The sequence below is a fragment of the Cygnus atratus genome, chromosome 13 (genome assembly GCF_013377495.2).
Source record: "Cygnus atratus isolate AKBS03 ecotype Queensland, Australia chromosome 13, CAtr_DNAZoo_HiC_assembly, whole genome shotgun sequence".
NCBI classification, from domain to species: domain Eukaryota; kingdom Metazoa; phylum Chordata; class Aves; order Anseriformes; family Anatidae; genus Cygnus; species Cygnus atratus.
This window is the reverse complement of record NC_066374.1, coordinates 3,603,840-3,624,581: the sequence shown is the minus strand read 5'-3', so window position 1 is coordinate 3,624,581 and position 20,742 is coordinate 3,603,840. Positions and strand designations below refer to the sequence as shown.

At 42.7% G+C, this 20,742-nt stretch overlaps 1 protein-coding gene across 1 annotated transcript in view; it reads left to right on the top strand.

Annotated features, from left to right (window-relative positions):
* Window positions 1–20,742, top strand: part of TRPC5 (transient receptor potential cation channel subfamily C member 5) — a 64,201-nt gene that overhangs the window by 8,526 nt on the left and 34,933 nt on the right. The window contains exon 2 of the mRNA XM_035541565.1: window positions 6,759–7,280. Within this exon, the coding sequence (XP_035397458.1) occupies window positions 6,759–7,280 (522 nt within the window). The remainder of the gene's footprint in view (window positions 1–6,758; window positions 7,281–20,742) is intronic.

Sequence of the window (20,742 nt, the reverse complement as noted above, 5' to 3'; positions counted from 1 at the left end):
ACAGAGATCAGATAAAATTAAAAAGCTGGACAACTCTTCCCTCCCAAAGTAAACCCTGGAAAATGTTTGAAAAATAGCCATAATAAAGCAAAGATGACTTTGAAGGCACAGGCTGCAAATTTCCAGCTCACCGTGGACTGTCTTTATTTCAGCATGTTTGAGGTCAGGCAAGAACTTATCCATAAAATAAAATAAAATAATGTAAGGGGCAGGGACATTCCAAGGCCTTTAATGTAGTCAAGAAATTAGCAGGGCTGGATTAAGTAACTCTTTAGCAAAACAAACTTCCAAATGTAAAATCAAAATTAAAAATCATCAGGGTTGTCTTTCCTTTTTTTTAACCCCAAACAGCAGCTCTTGTCACAGAGTAACCCTTTAAACGGTAACAAAGAAAAGTGAAAAATGCATAAACAGTTTTATGTTTTCAAATGGAGAAAAAACAGCTTCAGGCATACTATCTAGTCTGGCTGTCTGAACTTCGGGAGAGAACTCAATTTACCCACGTCAGCAATATTAAACTCACATCTGAGTTCGTATCAGAGGATCTCAGGAAAAAGATCTGGCAAGGAGCTGGGAACTTCTGCATTTTGAGAAGGTTTTAATAGAGCCATAGCAGTGTGTGAGCCAGGTTCTGATTTCTGTTATGCCATATTTTCTCTAGCAGCTTCATTAAGGTCTGGATTTGTGATACTCCAGAACTTCTGTCTCTTTTTGTTTTAATTGCGCAAGTGTCTTTATTCAGCTAGCCCCAGGCTACCTGAGCATAGTAGAAAACCAAGATTCGTTTGATAGTTGGTCGTCTCAGAGATAATGTGACATAATATGTAAATTGGGACTACAGTCAACTTCTCAGCCATTCTTACACTGATGAGGAAGTGACAGCCAGAAGAGGGTGCAATTGCTCGTGGCACAACACTGGTCGTCCTCCTCTAAGCAAGATCAAGCGCTTTAGACACGAGCCAAGACTGGATTCGGTTCTTAGCTGGAGCAAGACACAGGAATTCGGGGCCAAGCAGACCTCAAGACTGCACTTAAATACAAGAGGTTCAAGCACAAACTGTCCAACTCTTCAGCAGCATCCCTGTGGTCTGGAGAATAAAGTCCACACTGTGCACTCTTCATTTAGTCATCAGCCACCTTATCTCATTTCCTCCACCCCATCAGGAGGGGAGAGTGGCTCAGAGGAGAGAGTGCTCTGTCTGGGATGAGTTGCCATAGGCCATTTAAATGCATATTTGCAAAATCCTTTCCTTCTGAAGGCTTCTCTCTGCCTTCCTCTTTTTTAATCCGCAAATAAAAAGAGAAATTACGTAGCATCAGCCATAAGCGGGGACATCTTTTGACAGTCTCTGCGCTGCATTTCCCAAACACGTGGCTGAACACAGCGAGCTCGGATGCAGCTCTGCCACAGCCAAACACTGGGGTTTAGCTCTGATAACCAAACCCTTGTGTCTACCTCCATTTTCTAGCACGTGGATGAGAAGCCAAATTACAACTTGAAGTATCCAGAGCAAATATGTCTGGATTAATGTACTTTGTTTACTGGTTGCAGAGAAGAAAGTTCAGTTACATAAGAATCAAATTAATTTATTTTTTGCATTATTTCAATAATAATGCATTATATCTAGTGATTTTTTATTCAATGATACATATTTCAATGTTAATATGCATCATCGAGTAACCTTGGATCAGTGTTTGGCTTGCTACAAGGTGCCCAAAAGGTACCTATGTAAATTCTCGATTTTGCTCTGTCAGTCTGAGGGGCAGAGACTTGACTTGGCTTTCCAGACATACCAGTCACTGAGTAGGCTTTAGAACCTGCTCCAGGAGGAGCCTTTTCTTCAAGTGGATGTACTTTTTTTTGAAATTACCGGAAGAGTCCAGTAACAACAGAGCTTGTCCAAAATTATGTCTACAACCGAGCATGCTTTATGCCGGCATTAAGAACTTGTTCACAACCAATACAAAAGCCCTTAGTACATTACTTTGTTATCAGTTGGTGACGTTCATTATTCTTCATTAACTAAATGACATTTCATTCAATGAATTGCTCTTTAGTTAAAAAATAACCTCCTTTTTAATATAGATGCTGTCGTCTCTCTCAGAAATACAAGATGTCTCCCAAGGCATGCCTGATTAAGACATTCAGTTATTGAAATCAGCACCGCTGCATCACCTAAAATGAAAGCTTACATTTGTAGGAGCATGTAACATTTTCCCCAGAGTCCCGTACAATGAAAGAAATGCCTGTGGGGTCCTACCAGTGAAATCAGTTGTTGATGGGTTTAGGCAAGGAGCAGGATTCAGATGGCCACACCGGCCACACCATACATTTTTTTCAAGACCCTGTTGCTAGTAACACAGCTGATCCACAGTCTGGCTACCCTGACTCTTGTCTCTCCTCTCTTTGCGGAGCTGCATCTCCAAGCACCACAAGACTGTGATCCTAAACAAAATCAGCCCCTGCTAAAGCTCCTGCTGACCACGGAGCCTCACACTGAATTGACAGGGTACAAAATCTTTTTTTATGACAAAAATTGGCCGTGCCTGTTACAATGCTTTTGGATGGCACACGCACTTCCCCCATAGAGCTGCACATAGAAAAACAACCTAGAAATAGGAAATCCTTGCTCAGTAAATTAACCAAGCTTCCATTTTCTGCTAGCATTTTATTCCATGAAATTGCCTGAGTCTGTTTTTAATAGAACATTGTTTGGCAATTAGAAAATCTTCAATATATAGCTCAATCAAAAGGTTATACTAGCTGAAAATAATGACAGTATATTTACAGTTTGTCATGGTTATACATGCAGTTTATTTTGCTAGTCCAGGTGAAGTGCTAGTTTAGGGAATGGAGATGGCCTGAAAATGTGGTGATTCCATCTGGAACAAGTAAAAGTGTTATTAGCTATTTTCAAGCAAAGCTGATGGTGTTCCTAATGAACATTTTCAATGTATCTCAGAACAAGATGTGTATTTAAACAGCCTCTGGCCCGAGAAGCTTACTGTTAGAGGAACAAAACAAGCTGGGAGGAAGGGGTTTCATGCTTAGGCTTTGCTTTCTGAATACACTCTGTTCACTTCAGGCTTGGAGCACCAAGGTTTTCTCTGGGGAGGTGGCAGCTGTGAGCACTAGGAACGCCAAGGAGCCCTGAACGTGACGGGTGACTGTCTGGTAGCCTTACCAGACCATTATCAGGAGGACTGTCAATACAGAGGGGCACAAAGTATTAAGCAAAACAGAAAACCATCCCCAAATAGCAGACAGATCCAGGCTCCTTCAAAGATAAGATTTTGAACCTGACCAGCAATTTCTCTCCTGCAGAACAGCCTTTTCATCTAGTTGTCTTTATTTATTTGCAGAGATGGATGGCAGATGCCGTATAAACATTGTAGCTTGCTTGGAAGCCTTTCAGTGTTTAAACCTGGGTATTTACTTCTCTTCTACTCCTCATTCTCTCCGTTTACCATGCTTTGGTTCACATCACCCAGCAGTCTTGGAGACTCAGGCTGGATTGCTGTCCACCACCAACCCAGACTACATGCTCTGGGGACACTCAGAGTGGATCAACTCCAAACCCACACCCCCAGAAGACCTATAACACAGCCATCAGGTCTTCAGTGCTAGTTTTTTTTTTTTCCTTCACTTTATATTTCTGCTCCTTTTACACCACACTAGTTACTAACATGAGCAGAGATTCCTGTTCTTCCTATCCACAGATTCTTTCCAGCAGCATGCTGTTTACTAGAAAACTTCTGTTTTCCTGCTCAGAGGAGAGCTCAGCTATACCAAATGGTGCTTTTATGTCAGCTATTCCTCTATTTTCTTCTCCAAGGAGCTAAGCTGGTTTCACACACACCCTCCATTTTAAATAAAGGTGATTTTTCACTCACTGCAGCATCATTCAGAGAAGCGGTGGTACAGTGGTGAGCGGCCTCCATTTATGAGGCTTAATTCAAGAAAGATGGTACCAAGCATTCGATCACTCGCTGTTAGTGGTAGCATCAATATCTTAAGCGAACATTACCAAGATAAAATGCAAACAAGGCACACACTCCTGTGCAAGTGCTGGCAATAAGGTTCTGAAGGACTCAGCTTAACAGCTTGTGTCAGGTGATGAGGTTAATGGAAAGGAATTTGTTATTCAGGTCACTTAATGAGAATAACCTTGGGAGAGCTTAGCAGGGACCTTGGGGTAAAATAATTTATTCCTCTTCTGCTTCTATCACTGCAAGTTAACCCAAGACAGAGAAAAAGCTGATCTAAACATGAACTCAACCTGTCAGAGCTATTGCGGTAGGAACATCAGCAACGCAAGGCATGGTTGTAGTATCTGCTGCCCCTCCAGTGGTAACAGGCAGCACGTAGCCTTAAGAGCAAAGGCTCTGCATAGCCCCATCTTTAAAACAAGACAGCTTGTTCAGTAAGATGCAACTTACCAAAGCACCGCGCAAGACAGGAACAAAAATAATCACTGCAAGCCATGTAATTTTGAGCCAGTGCCTACTCTTTGGATCAGCTGGGCACGAGGAAGAGGCACAGCAGCCATCCTTTGCACTGCTCCTATTTGCGTTCTGCTGATTTGTTTTGCTGCTCAGCTGTAATCAGCAATAAGCTTCAGTTCCTGTGATTCGAGGCATTAGAGCGATCTGCTTCCAGACCCCAGAGAGCCCTTGTTTCTCTGCACTGCCATTGCCCTTCGTGTCCTTTTAATTAAAGCGCTGCAAGCTGCCCAGGAAAACACATCTTCCACAGAGCGGCTGCCTCATCTCCTAACAAAGCAGAGCTCCTGTGGGGAGGGCTTGTGATAGGAACCAGAATAAGGGGTGAGAAATCACTTGACATACCCCCAGTCTAATCCCAGGCCTTGAGACAATTATTTTGTGAGGCCTAGGTCCAGACATAGAAAGCGTCAGGAGCAGGACAGCAGCAGACAAGACCAGCTCCATCCCCACCTGTAACATAACCTTGTCTGCACAGGCCTGTTCCCTGTTGTGAGCAGCAAGGAAACTTCTGTGTAAAGCTGAAATTCCTTTCTACAGCTGTGGGTACAGTAACTTCCATGTAGGAAAACAACGTTAAACTTGACAGTGAGGGATAGGGGGGAAAACGTTCTTCCTTGGAGGCAGGGGCTCTGAATCCAGCAGCCAGCAACCGACTGAAAAAGGTGGGGAGGAAAGATAAATGGAGTTATACAAGCACCAGGGCTTAAAAAAAGCGCTTCTAAGAGAGAAAGAAGAGAGGAATCTGCACCTTTCTCTTGACATTTAACAAACTACCTAACCCAGCTAAGCAAAGGAAAAGAAAGTCAAAGACCTTACAAAGAGAGCTGCTCTCAGCTGTTTGTTACCACAGATCTTAAAATACCTTTGTCCAACCTTGCACAGAGACACCAAGCCCTGCATGACCCTCAGCAAATCCTCTCTGCCAGTCTCTGCTTTCCCCCAGCAGGTGTATTTACGGGCTCCCTCCTGACCCTGCAGGGACCAGCCCTGCTAGCAGAGGCTCTGTACACCTGTGTGGCAGTGGGCTGCTGGCGATTTCACTCCTCATTTCACAGATTTCACAGCTGGTTTGCAAAGGGGTTTATCAGCCCAGGAGTCTTCATCCCCTTGGTGCTACAGGGGCACTTAGCTCCTAGGGAAATGGGTTCGGTGCTTCGAGCTTCACTGTCTCACCACCAGTCTTGCATCTAGCCTACTGAGGGATTTCTAGCTGGTTGCCTCGTACTAGTTTGTCGTCGCTTTACTTTTGTTTCTTTGCAGACTGAGTAATGTTTCCTGTCATTAGAACTCTTTGACAGTCGTTTCTCTGAAACGCCTTTGACATTTGTGAGGGGAAGCAGGCCTACTGTTCACCAAAACCAGCAATCGCCCCCCGAGCAGCAGGATGCCAGCTGCCAGGGCAGGAGCGGTGGGCACACTCCGTACAGTATGCCTGAGTAATGATTAACGCACAACAAAGAGAGCTGCCTGCGCTGCAAATGGAAGCACACTGCGTGCTTGGGATGTAAGAGCATTTCGGTCTAATTTTGCACTCTGCATATAGTAATAAGACACAACAGGGTGTGCATTAAGCTCATCTTTTGAGAAGTGCAACAGTAGCTGAATAATGCACACCCTGGAGTGTCTTATTTGTAGTGGACTATGGCTCATTAATTTTACATTTAAATTTTTTCAAATCCATTAAAATAAAAACAAATCTATTCTGAGGGCAGTTATGTAATGTATCCTTCCACTGAAAAGTAATTTCAAATAAAAACAGTAGGGAAAAGGTGGGGAAGAGCTTTGCTCAACTGTGTTCGGTTCGGCTTGTACAGGGCCTTCTACGAGTAGGTCCTTGGCCTGCTAATGCACATATGTAATGGAAATAATTATAGTTATGGAAATCTATTCAGTGTACACTTTTTTTCTTTCTTTCTGTGTAATTACCTATGCCTTTTGTCTTCCTTTTTCTTACAAAAGTCCACTTTTCGGTATGTGAACCAGTAGCCATTTCAGAACAAGTTCATGTATAGAGCATTCAAGTGGGATCGTAACTGATTTTCCACCAAACCGATCCTGCTCTGGAGGCAGAGTCATGAAAATGGTTTTGCCAGAACAGAAACATGTACATATACATGGACACAATAGGATTTAAGGGACATAGGGTGTTATTACTTTGTTTTATTATGAGGTCACTTTGAAAGTCTGAAGGAGAAACATCTGCTTTCCGCTGTCACACATGAAACATGACTGTGCTTTATCCCTTTCTATAGGTTCCAACCTTGATGATGGACACCCAGTTTTCAGAATTCACTCCAGATATCACCCCAATAATGCTGGCGGCTCACACCAACAACTATGAAATCATCAAACTGCTTGTCCAAAGACGGGTAACGATTCCACGCCCACACCAGATCAGATGCAACTGCGTGGAATGTGTCTCCAGTTCGGAGGTGGACAGCCTGAGGCATTCCAGGTCAAGGCTGAACATCTACAAAGCCTTAGCCAGCCCTTCGCTGATTGCCTTATCGAGCGAGGACCCGATCCTGACGGCTTTCCGACTGGGCTGGGAGCTGAAGGAGCTCAGCAAAGTGGAAAATGAGTTCAAGGCTGAATATGAAGAGCTTTCCCAGCAGTGCAAGCGTTTTGCTAAGGACCTTTTGGACCAAGCACGGAGTTCCCGAGAACTGGAGATCATTCTCAATCACAGAGATGATCAGAGTGAAGAGTTGGACCCCCAAAAATGTCATGATTTGGCAAAGCTAAAGGTAGCAATAAAGTATCACCAGAAAGAGGTAAGAATCACCCAAATGCAAAAGTGTGTGAAGGGTGTGGGTGGTGGATAAAATGACACATTTCTCTAGTTTCCATGGGTTTGTTTGGGAGAGCTGAGTTGGGTTGAGTGAAGAACCATGTGCACATGGGTTTGTCATGGCCCAGGAGGTTCAGCATGCCGCAGTGACGGCGTGAGGCTGCTGACAATCAAGGGCAACAGGACCAGGACTGCTGCGGCGGGTTGTGGGTTCTATGGCACCGACATTTTCTGTTTCAAAGATATTCGAATCCCATTTCATTGTAACCCAGCCCCTTACAAAGAACAGCCTTTGGAGATTTCCAGGTTTGTTAGCTCTGAAAGCTTTTCCCACTAACTGCCTTTATACGTGAAACAAAGGCTAGAGGGTATTGTCTGGCTCATGGAGTTCTTGACTGCAGGAAATAATACAATATCATCCTAGTTTCCTCCAGCCACAAGACCCTCCCTGGCACCCATTCGGCACTAACTCATAAGAGCCACAGAAACTACAGCAGCACAAGAGAGCAGAAGAGAACAAGGGCATGCTCAGCATCCCAGGTTTTCACATTACCAGCCATTTTCTTAAGTGAAAATGCTTGTGTGATGCTAGGAAGTGGATCCCGGTCATGCAAATACTTCACAACTGAAGCACCTCCGGTTGATTCTTTCTTCTTCATTTATCCATGTTTTAGGGACTCAGAAGCAATTCCCAGAACTTCAAACTTCTGCCCACATTACCAGAAAGGAAAGACATAATTCAGGTGAAGGGCACAGAGCCTTTCAAAAGCCCTGCAGATCCAGAGATTTATAAGTTGATTCAATAAAGGCCATGAACCCAAGGAGAATGCTGACAACAATTTCATTAGTTGGCTCTGGATTTGCCTTCTCTTTCCAAACCTGGACAGAGTTTCGTAGATGATATATTGCTGTTGGCCAGTGATGTTCTCAGGTTATCTGAAAGAGGAATTTACTTTGCTTGGTTGAGGGACTTAATTTCAATGTATATTACATTTTTCTATATCCAGAGGGTGACAGGAATGGTGGAAAAGCTCACCACATTATTCTTTTCACTGTCTTCCTTACTTTGTTTTATGCATTGACCCAGATGTGGACAGCCTGATAAGATAACATTCCACCTCCCATAAAGGCTGCTCTTGTCACCTGAGCTAAAACAGTCAAGAAGGGAAAGATGCAGATTTGCCTTTCTTCCCTTTGCTCTCTTTTGCCTCCTGAACACCATCCTCTTGCTGCAACAAGCTGGAGCTGAAGCCTCAAGCTTTCTGGGATTTAGCACGTGGTCAACTTAGTGTTCTTGCTGTGCTGCTCCAGTGAAGAATCAGCAAGGCTCACTGGCCTCCGTGTCAATTTTGTTTCTTAACTCTAGCTGACAGTGCTGTGTAACACCATAGATTCGTTAGGGGCATGAACAAGTAGTGAAGAATTAATCTAGAGAAGTGTAATACAGTTTAACAGTTCAGATGTTCCTTGAATCTGAAAAGGTCCAGAAACTCTGCTTCCTTTTTCTGCAGTCCTGATAGCTGCAGACATTGCCCCTGCACGCACCCTTCTGCAGCCAGGGCACCCCCAGCGCTGCTGCCTGGCGATCACTGCAGAGCTCGGTGTCTTGTCGCTGCTCAGGCTCACTCGTGACACCCGAGCACCAATCTGTGACTTCCCCTTGTCTTGTGTTCATATTAGGAGACCCTAAGTCTGAAGAGGTTTCCTACATTTGAAATGCAGTGCCGAACAGTCCCGAAGCTCTTTTATTTTCAAATAACAAATTTTTAATCTTTGCTTGCTTGCTTGACAGCTTTCACATCTTTTTTTGGGGGGAGGGAGGGCATCTTTTCCTGAAGTCCGAACATATGGGCAAGTTCCATGTTTTGTGCCATATTAATGACAGTTCCAGCACAGAAATGATAGTGAATTAGCGCAAGCTCCGTGTTGCCAGCTAATGTCAGCGCTGTTTCGAGGTGGAATACTGGTGGGTAGGGACAGAACGAATGAGTTGGGGAAGCCAGCACTACTGAACCAGATTGTCCTACCTGGTTATTCACAAACACACGATGCAGCTGGTGGCATGGTGTTTGCATGTAGCAGTAGTTCTTTAATCATGATAATTAGTCCAATACAAAACACCAAGCAAGATACAAATGTCATTGCCAGCTTCTGAAAAAAATGAGTAGGAGCATTTGGTGGGAGACACTGAAAAATGCCTTTTAATCATGATTGAAAAGTATCAGACTGAAAAAAATGAACTGTGGGGGACAAGAAGGAAAATAGAAACAAGTTCAGTTTCATGAAAGACAGTTCTGCAGAGAGGAGCAGCAAACTTTTTAAAAGTAGATCATCTTGTTCCACTGAAACATTTTATGTCGTAGCTTTGACAAACTTACAAGTCAGATCTCCAGTAGCATAAGATGAAAATACAGAGTGGATGTTAGCTTTTTTCTGGGGCTGTAAATTATTACTGCAGTTGGTAATTCTTTATATTCAGAGTAAGGAATGTGTAATCTCACGTTGATTTTAGACTAATTGTTAGAGAAAATTTCCTTCAGCTTCTTTTTGAGTGAAGTAGACCTCAAAAATTCCCCCCAAATATGAATTGATTTTATTTCAGCTTAAGCAGGCAGTTATGTTCAACTTCTAGATTCTTTCTAAAGAAGTTGTTTAGAGGGAGTTGGTGAAAAGATCATTGCTTTTGGACAGAGGTTCTTTGCTGTGTGTTTTTGGTAGGGAACAGATCTTAGAGTTGCTCTTGCTTTGTACCAACACAAGGAGGCTGGAAATCCAGAGTACTCTTTTACCAGACATGTTTTTCAGTGTTTTTTCTCCAAGGCATTTCGTATGAACCCACTGTGCTTTTTTTTTATTTTCCATTGCACTCTGCTACTGAAGAGTAGGTGCTGGTTTTGCTCTAGATGCAGAAAAATAACAGCATTCAAGTTCCTAGTGCAGGTTGATGATTTCTGGCAGTGAACATACAGGACTGGAAAAAATCCTGATGGGAAAACCTGGACAGCAATGGACAGTTTGTGCTCCAAAGAGCCCTGGAGGAAAGGTCTCTGAACCCTTGGAGGAAAGGTTTTCAAAGCTAGTTAGGCTGCTAAATATGCAGGTAAGCAGGCAATAAGATTTTAAACAGAGTATAATTTGGTTAAGTGCCTAAATCCTGTTGGAGATCAGACACTTATCCTGCTGACGCATTTTGAAACTCCACTGCTAAATTATCGGCATGTTTTGGCAGTTTCTCCTAACTACTGGAGAAAAATCTGGTCTTGTATGTTAATTTTAGCAAACAATTAGCAATCTGCCCCACCATGAACACAACTCCCTGTTCCCTGGACTGAATCCAGTAAACATTGTCAGGGTATATGCAACTTCATCTTTAGATCTGGCATGAGCCCCTCAGTCTTCGCAGTGAGCAGCCTGAAGGAGGGCTGATGAGTGAGTGGAACCACATCAGCTCCTTCGGCCTTACCTTCTGAGAGATCCTGGCATCATCACAACGGGTCCATCTCAGCCTGTATCCCCAGGTAAATCCCTCTGCCCTGTAAGCACGGCCCAGGGCAGGCTGTGAAGACCTGAATCACTCATCATCCAGGCTGCAAGTGCATGTATGCCTCGTGGCACAGGTACGGGTTTCATCTTCACAAGGGTAGACAGTTCTCCCAGTTTTTTTCAACAAAAAAGGTACAAACTTGGATTCCCCCGAATGTTACATGTGCTAAGTGTTTTATAAACTGACAAAGATGTTGCTTACAAGGAAGGAAACCCTTTTCCTTTGGGAGAGGACCAAAAATTGGGAAAAAAAAAATCCTGTTTCTCGTGTTTGTTTTCAATAAGCCCCTAGATCCTAGAAGGTAAATTACTGTTCACACAGAAGGAAAAAAATTCAGTTATACAGGAAAGATTAAAGTGTGCCTTCATGTAACTTTGTATACGTTGCATATACACAATATATATTAACGTACAACACTGCATATATTTGATCTTAGTACATTGTACATGCTGTGCAATGTTCCCAGGCTCCCTCTCCACCTCATCTCAAGTGTGGAATGGTTGTGTTGTCAGGGTCAGATTACAGAGGAGCCCTGATAGTTTCTTTGGAAGATAGGAAAGATTTAATATTTGTGATTGCTGTTTGCATGGCAGTCACAAAATATTAGGAAAAAAAAATGAGGGCATCTGTAGTACACCGTGAAACATGATGAGCTAGATCCAGCACTGACACATCAATCTTCTCTGGGTCCACTTTCAGAAGAAATAATCTTTGTAGGATCGTGGGAATTCATGTGCTTAGAGACAAGTAGGCTTTCCTATAAATGCTCTGTAGTATATGGCATTTATCTTCGTATTACTGCTTTCCATATTCTTTTATTCATGACTAATTTGGAAGAAGAAAGGTGCTGAAGACTTAACACAAAAAGGCACAGCTCAGCTGTTGGGGATCAATCTTCACTGTGCTGTTTCTGGCACCAAGTTAGCTCTGCATTTGTTAATTTGTTTGTATTTCTAAGAAAAGATGGGGAAAAGTCATCTCTTAGGATCTCGACAGGCACTTACACACGGTTGTATGTACAGTGTACCGTCACTGTATTAAAGAATAAGAACATAGGCTGAATTCAGATATAATTTCTGCGTCCTTTAATGTTTTTACATTGCTAAAATAATGTAAAGCAACCGTACTGTAGCAGCTAATCGGGTCTAAAAGAGCAGGTGACTCCTTGCAGAGTAATTTGAAGTTCTGCAAAGCAGATACAACATTCTGCTAAGCTGCAGTACCCATAGTACCAATATACAGTCAGCCCGTTCCAGCTGTCCTGCTCTCCATCACAGGTCATTCACGTCTTCAAAATGAAGTAGAACATCACAGTAGTGGGTTTTTAATGCTTTGTATTTTTCCTGTGCTGGTAGTTGCAGATGGCTGTGCAGGTTCAATTGAGATGTCTGGAAGAAACACACAAAATGCAAAGCACTCAGAAAAGGTGTATTTTATCTAAGACTGTTTTGCTTAGCACTTTCACTGAGTTAGATCAAAGGGCTGCATGAAATTCCCTTTCAGAACCTGTAACCTTAGTCTCTCTTACTCACTGTACTCTAAATCAATGACAGGGAAGGAGAGAAATGGAATTGTTTGCTTTTCTAATTCAGAAATGGTGCTCTTTGCTGTTTGCTCTTCAGGATGCAGCTTCAAAAGTTCCAGTTCATTTTTCCAAATCATTTACATAGACAAGTACCTCCTGAGATACAGTACCGGAGTGAATGAATAATCATTCCTGCCATGCCACATATTTTTCAGCTGTGTCTTGACTCCGTCAACTGCGTGGCTGCGGTTAGAAGCACAGCATCCTTCCCCGGGGAGCGTGCATAAACTTGGTGAATTTCTAAGGGCCCTTCAGTTAGTGTATAACAAGAGCTTTTAAAAATATCAGAAGTGCATGAAAAATGAAGTGCGAGGTCTGTGAAAATCAGAGCTCATCTACTGCACCTTGTTTACCTGTTTGAAAGCCACTCAGGTATTTTGATGGATAGTCGCAGATCCTTCTTTGCTTGCAGCCAGGGCTAAGTTGTTCTCCCCTGGTTTTGTCTGTTTTCTTGCCACACTGCCTGGAGGTATAATGATACAAGGTTGAGTATTTGTACTGTGCTCCTTAAAGGCACAATAAAAAGCTAGCTCTTCAGTGCACTTGCACAGCTCAGATTAATAAACAGGGTTGTGCTTTCAGGTTTCTAGAAGGAAATCATTCCGTGTCATGAAAAGATCTTTATTAGGACTAGATGGGGGGAGGCAGAGCTGCTGCTTGTGGGAACTTTTTCCTTTTCTCGTGACCTGGCACATCCTTATCCCCCAGGGTATTAGGTAGTGGAGATGGTGTGGTTACACCACGTCCCGGTCCATCCTGCACTGCAAACCTGGACATAAGGTGAGGGATTTCTAACGCAGTGCCCGACTGTCACCTTTCATTTTCCATCGGCATTTGTTTGGTATCGTACGCAGCAAAGTTGCCATCTGATGTGTGAACAGCGGCCTGTGCTAAAGGAAGCTGTTCTGTCTCAGAGTCCGTCCCAGCAGGCAGACTGCATTGCAGAATCTTCCATGCACGTGGCACCAATGGGGCTGTTACCAGCAGTGTCAGGACTTTGGGGTGACAGGTGGGGACACTTATCCGCATTTGCACTCCTAACACAGGGTTTTTTTCCTGCTGATTTCTGCCGGGGCAGTGGGGTGAGTGGTGCGTACCCCTCCTGTAAGGGTTGTGCCATTGCCAGATTTATTCATTCAGTTCTGGAAATGAGTGTGGAAATCTAACCCCTACAACTGCATTGTGTTACAGAAATTAAGAGAAGTGGCATCTTAGTGTAACGTCTCCCCAGACTGGAAAGAAGAAGAAGAAATATTCAGAGGACTGATGGTTCATCAGTTTGACAAAGTGGACTTGAATGTTTATTTGAGGAAATGGTATTATTTGGTATATTATTCACGTAACACCAAAATGTTCTAACTTGATGAAGGTTAGGCACATATTGCAGCTGTCGCAGAACAGAACTGCAGAAGACTCTCTTTTGACAGCAAAATCATCTCTGACTAATCTTGCCATGCACAGATTTGAAAAAACAACATAAGACTGTTATGTCAGTCAAGGACAAGGACTCTGCTTGAATTAGGGTAACATGTATCAGGCAGTAAATGCCTGGATCATTCTTTAAGTCATTTTTGGTGCTGGTGCTTCTGACTTAAATGGTCTCTTGGACAAAGACGGGAAATATGTTGAAAGCTAAAGGGATTGTAACAGTTTTAAGAGTGATTTAGTGAGTTTGTCAGTTCCCTTAACTTCATCTATCCCATCAGTCTTGTTGCTAGCAGGAGAGGAGGGAAGCCAAAAGCGGGACATGATTGATTGGCTTTCCACAGACAACAGAAACTGGAAAGGAGAAGTGACACCTTGGATATTGTGTGAGCAGTGTTCAGTCTTATCTTGTCTGAAGGTCTAGAGTATCTTTCAGAATCAACTTTACATCAGTCTAGAAGAGTATATCGTATTATTTCATACTTCGCTTTGAATGATACCCCAAAATAATGAACTCTGGGAAGAATATTGCTGTGTACTCTCCCTTTTGGATATAGAAATTATCATTATTAATTATCTGATTTCTGTGAATTTCAGCTTCATTTTTGTCTCTTAGTGAAGAGTGTTACAAAACGCCATAGACAAAGGAACTGAGATTCCACTCCCCTTCCTCCTCTTGCGCATACTTCAGATCCATCATCATCCAGACGAGCCATGTAGATGCCTCATGATTGAAAACATGGTTACGTCGCACTTCTTCTCTCCGAGACAAGTGAGACGGATAGATGGGTTATTCATCATCCCCCCCAGCTGAAATCTTGTGCAGAATGGCATTTAAAAGCTGGGACTACAGTTTTTGTGTCCTTATTCTTTCTCTCCAACCCCTGGCCGGTTGAGCAAACATCCTGCAGCGAGGAATATGTCCTCCTCACTCTACAACAGCGATATTACTCAGAGGTAGCCGTCAGAGTTTCCCAGGGATGTGAGAAGTGTTTGCAGCATGTTGGTCTGTTCTTTTCTGGATATTGGAGAAAATTTACTCAAGAGAAGGTAAGGTAGAAGGAAAAAGGGAACCAAAATTAAATAGTTTCAAAATAGACATTTCTCAGGCGTAGAAAGGAAACAAATGAGAAATGTTTTAGAAGTTTTTATTAACACTAATAGGGTAAAGTAAGTATGTATTTAAAGATACTTGTGAATGACTTTTAAAATTCTCATGTTTGCTTTACTTATCACTTATTTAATGTAAATGTTAAAAATTCACTCGGGAGAATAAACCCAGCCTTTTAAAAGTCAATACCTGCTCCACTTCCTCTGAAGCCTGAGAGAGCTCCCGGTACTCACGTGCAAGACCTGTAACTCTTGAAGTGCTGTCTGCAAGAGGACTTAGGAAAGTTTGCAAGGTTTGTCTCTAAGTGGTTTTTAGCCTGAGTGGTTTTTCGGTGCTTCTGTGCGATGTGTCTGATAGCCTCTGCTTGGCTCTTGGAAATCGCTTAGTGCCGTGTGGATTAACTGACCCTCATCGCTTGGGCTCAGCACCTCCTTGTGCTGCACCTTTGGGAACTGAATCTGTGCCTAGGTAATCTTTGTAACAGAACTGGAATATTTGCTGGAATCGGTTCTGCAGGAATTTATCAACTCTGTTCTGCTCTCTGCTAAAATGCATGCTCTAAATTTTTGCTTCTCCTGCTGCAAGGCTGCTTTCTTTTACCTGGCCTCTCGCTCAGGCTCTGACCCAGCAGAGCTGGGCTGTGAGCTGTTGGCTAGCAGGGTGGCCTCCACGAGCACCGTTCGGCAGCTTGCCTTTATTCAAGGCAGGATTTATGCCCACGTTTACATCCCACTGACATGGGCCATAAATACAAATCTATAGCTAAACACACATTTAAACGCTCTGAATAGAGGTGGAGGTAATTTCAAGCTTACATACTTTGTTAATTGCTTCTTCCATGAGTAGGCACTCAAGATTTACAAGCTTCTACTTTTGTCCTAGAACATGCGGGACCTCTTTTGTTTAAATATTTAAACCAATCCAGCATAAATTCATGAAAAACTGTGACTCTTGATGGAACTGTGGCAGGATTTTAGCAGTTATTCGATCTTGCTTTTTGCCAGCATTCACATCACTAGTGACTTTCCAGTTGCTACAACTTAAACTGAGTTCATGTCTGCTACCGTCAAGAAATGTGTTAGGGATAGGAGACCTATAGTTGAGATTAATGTGTCATCACCACTTAAAATATTTTAAGAACAGATTAGACAAAATTATGTGTAATTTAAGGCCATATGTTCATCTGTGGAGGATCTGGAGTTTGTTTTATCTACCAGCAGAGGATCTGAGCAATTTGGGTAGCACCAGGTTTTGCTGAAGGACTCTTCCAGCTGAGCTAGTGATCTTAATGGCAGGAACGACTGCCATTTGGATGTGCATCAGTGCTTTGCTGTGAGGAGTAACATACATGTGAGTAGCAGCTGTGTTTTCGGTAGGATATTCATCCTGTACTTCCCTGAAGAAAAAAAAAGAAAAGAAAAAAAAAAAAGAAAATAGATTATCTCTTGGAAATGCCTGATGAAGAATGTTGAGCTGTAGTCTCTTTTCTCTGAGTTACCCAGCCTCTCCTCCAACTTCGTTTCATTTCTTCCCTTCTCTCCCTGTTGCAGAAAGTACTTAATTAACAGGATGAACAGCCATTAGGTGTTTACCCTCTGCAGTTCATGCTTCAGCAGCAGAATGTAAATAACTTTGCAGTCATTAACAAGGTTGAACTTAAAAAAGAAATGTGCTACAAAAGAGGATTTTCTTACTCATCTCACTGTTTGCAACACTGCAAACTTGAGGAGGCTGCTATTTCTTATGTAGAATATCTGATCTCATACGGCTTACTGGCTCTCTGCAGCAGACATCAAATTAGGCCACAGATAGTTACTTTCTTCTGTTTCTGGGCTAATTTAGAGATGTAGTTCTTTGAGTATTGCCCACTGGAATTTCCGTTAAGAGCATTCAAATGGATAAAACAATCTCATTTCCTTTCTTGTCCTTGGTTACAAAACGGAGGCAGAATGGTTTTTCTCTCGCGCTGGAAGTGCCTTGTGCTCCTTGGTTCTGAGCAGGCACATCTGGAGGATTTGGGAGTGCAGGAAAAAGGCTATTTTAAAAGTGTGTGGGTTTTGTACACCAGTTCATGTTTCTGAAGTCCAAGTTAGAGTAAGGAGCTTCTGTGTCTTCACGGGAGGAAAGAAATTCTAATCAATTGATGCTGGAAGTTCGAGTTTGGAAGGCTGAGCTCCCACAGCCCACCTGCAGAGCTGTATCGATGTGCGTGGGGTGAGAGGGGCACAGAGCTGCTGCTCCCAGCCCTGCCTGGCCACACCACACTCACCAGCACTTGGGGGCTTGGGTGTCCTCAGAGACATCTCCCTTCAACCTGGGGACTGCCAGGGAGAGAGTGCAGGGAGTAACCCGGCAGGATGCACAGTGAGTGGAGAATGGCAATGGTATCTATCCTTCTCATGGCAGGATTGGATTCACAGGAAACCTTCGTTCCTTACAGCACTAGCTGAAATACATAGTTACGCTACTGCATCAGACACTGCAGCTACCTGACTGTCACACAGACTGCAAAACGGAGCTCAGTTCGCCTGGAAATCCGAAATAAAGCCAGAATAGCTTTAATTGTAAAGGGCAGCAACAAATAATCATGCCCCCAAACGCAGTAACCTTGCAGCTATTCAACTGCTATGTTTTGGATAACTGCTATGGAATATAGTTGTTATATAATATTATAATATAGTGTAATTTAATGTAATATAATGCTTATAATAAGTAATATATAGCATATAAAATAATAATAACCCCAAATGCAGTAACACTGCAGAAAGTGCTGCATTCAGCTACCAGGTTTCAGATAGCTGCTGTGGGATATGGAGCTGTTGGTGAGGTCTAACCTGTCAAAATGAGTGCCAGACAGGGAAAGCAAACTTAATTTCATGGCTCCCATGCCACATTTGGCTCTCAGTGGTAACCTCCCTGGGAGCTGCTGTAGCTGACTAACAGAAGAAGGCAGTCCGGCTTATTAACACAGGGCTCTGTAGTTATAAATTAGTGCTTATTCATCTATGAAGAGCATTCACTATCACTGTCTGCAGCAAAGGTACAGAAAAGAACTCCAACAAACTCCAAACAGAAGAGCCTGTTGGCAGCCGTCACGATAATCAGAATAAACGCAGAGAGATACTGTGCTCAGCCCCTGTGATGTCTATCAGGGAGCTATTTCAGTTGCTCCCTGAGGCATTCACATCTCAGCCCATCTGTGTCTGATCCTAAATTACTTATGACTGTGAGAGATAAGGGATTTCCCCATAGATAAGGGGAGGGGGGGTGGAATATAATTTTTGTGTTTGATATTTATATTAATGGCACAGCATGCAGAAAGCATTTAATTCCCAAGAAATAGAATCTAGGTGATATAAAAATATCAGTAAAGATTAGATATTAAGAAAAAGACACTCCATCCAGCAGCTGCTGTCTTCCCTTAAAAACATTCCCCTTGGTAGGGGATCAGGTGACAATGAGTATAATGAGCATCGAGAATGAAATTCTCTAATAGCACAAACCAGCTGCAAGCCAAATGTTACACAAACACCCTGGCAAGACTGAAAGAAGAAAGAGAAAACATAAAAGACTTGGTGTAGCAGTAGTTTCTGCCCTCAAAGTGTTTCCCAGCCGTGTCTGAAGTTGCTGATCTCACTTCTTGGAAAGGTGAAGACACTTATCCCTGTTTTCAGAGGCCAAATGAAGCGTCTTGCCTTCTGCTGGCACAATGGTGCTGACCTCAGAAGAAAGTACCCTGAGTTGCATCTTACTAGTCATGAAGTGAATCTCACCATCAGCTAGGGACAGGTTCTGCTCACAGATAATGCAGAAGGAGCTTGCTCTTCAGATTTCCTCCCAAAGAAATGCATCAGCGGCTTCGTCTACAGGAAGTCACAAGCCCAGGCAACGTTATGCCACAGGCATTGTAGCACAGAATGTTTATTTCATGCATTAGCTGAATTGCATATAAATGCCACCTTTTAGAAGCCTTTTTTCGTTAACACAGCTGTCAGAACGTTGTCCATTATGTCTCTGGGACGATGACACCCGTAACAGAGATGGGAGGCTCCTACAATGCAGCAGTATCGGTACGGTGCCCATTCTGTACTGGAGAAGCACGCTGCGAGTCATATGCTCATCTTCCCAAACACAGCGCTACAGTACATCTGCCACTGATTCTGGGCCACCTACAAAACTGGGACAATATGCAGTTTTTGAAATGATCGAGCTCTCGGCTTCTCACGGTGCAGAAACTTTAACTGGTACCAAATCCTGTCGCATACAGTATGTTCATGTGAAATGATAAAAGGCTGTGATATACATACGCGCTATTTCTAACTGCAGCAAATGGAAAGGCTTTGAAAAAAAAGATGAAAAAATGTCTTTGGGACCCTACCTACATGGAAATGGAACTTGTGCTCAGGAAAGGCCTTTGCATAACTGATGTTGGAAAAGTCAATTTGCTTTTCCAGCTCTCAGTTTTGCCTATTCACAAAGTAGAAATAAGATCGTTTCCTTAACTTTGTAAAGAAATTGCAAATTATGGATGAAAAGTTCCACAACGCTGTTACAGTTTCGGGTTACTTCACACCTCAAAAGGGCTAAAGCTGAGCTTTCTCCTGGTTTGGTATTTCATGTGTATTGATTTAGCCCTAGATGATCTTTAATGAGTTGAGCATTTGATGGTTTAGTCAGCGAGTTCTGGTGACAATACCTAGAAACAAAGATGAGACTGCCATTCACAGCACTACCTAGGGAAGTAGCTGTTAGCCATATTCTCCCAAGTTAACGTGAAATTACTGACAATTGGTTCTGTAGTCAGCAAACCAAAAGCTTCTTTGACTTTTTCATTATAATTCAGATTTCCAGTGTTTATGCCCACCAGAAAAACTGCATTTCAGCCAGCCGTAGTCTTTGCACCACCCAAGATCTAAGCTGTAGTAGCTACTAATTTTAAATCTGTGATTAATGAGTTGGGCTAAGATGAGTTAGCAGAAACCTGCATTGGTTATGTGCATTGGTATTTTCTTTTTAAGAAAAGCAGCATTTGACGGTTTGTTTGACATTAGGGAGGTTTTCCTGTGTGTGTGGTGTGCTTAAAATTTCCCTCAGGCCATTTTTAGTGAGGTTGGGATAGACTTGATTGGAAAATTTAATGGCTTTTTCCGTTTCTGTTCCTTTTTGCTAAGCTGATCTTTAAAGCTGGCCTTTCATGATGTGTGAATTTCTCTCCATTTGAAGAACGAGCATCAGAGACAGCATGGAAAGCAGATTTTATAAATGAGCTATTAGGCAGGGAGGAGGCACTTCTGAGATGCTCGCAAGTTGCACAGCAACCAGAGGAACATATAGTCATTTGATTTCTCAAATGACTCTGACTTTGACTCAAGGGAAAAACAGATTTGTTCTCCCCTTGAAGCTTTCTATCGTATGTGATAAAAAGAAAATGTGTTTATACATTTTCCCCCTCAAAAACAAAGTTGTACCTCATCTCTGAGAAATAGCAGTGTCTATTACCATGTAAATTACTGCAGAACATGTCCGGTCACAGCTCCTCTTTGTGATCTTAAATGAAAAAATCCAGCAGCATAACCCTCCCTATCTTCTAGCTTTTAAACATAACACGTTGACCCTTCTGAAACAACAGATTAAAAACCAATGAACCAAGCAAAAATCAATGCTTGGTGGTTTTTTCAGTTTCTGGAGAATTCTTTCTTTCATCTCTGTCCCCAGATTTGGGATTTTACAATACCATTTTCTGGTAGTTATGGGCAACAGGTCTTTGCTTTTTCTGGAGA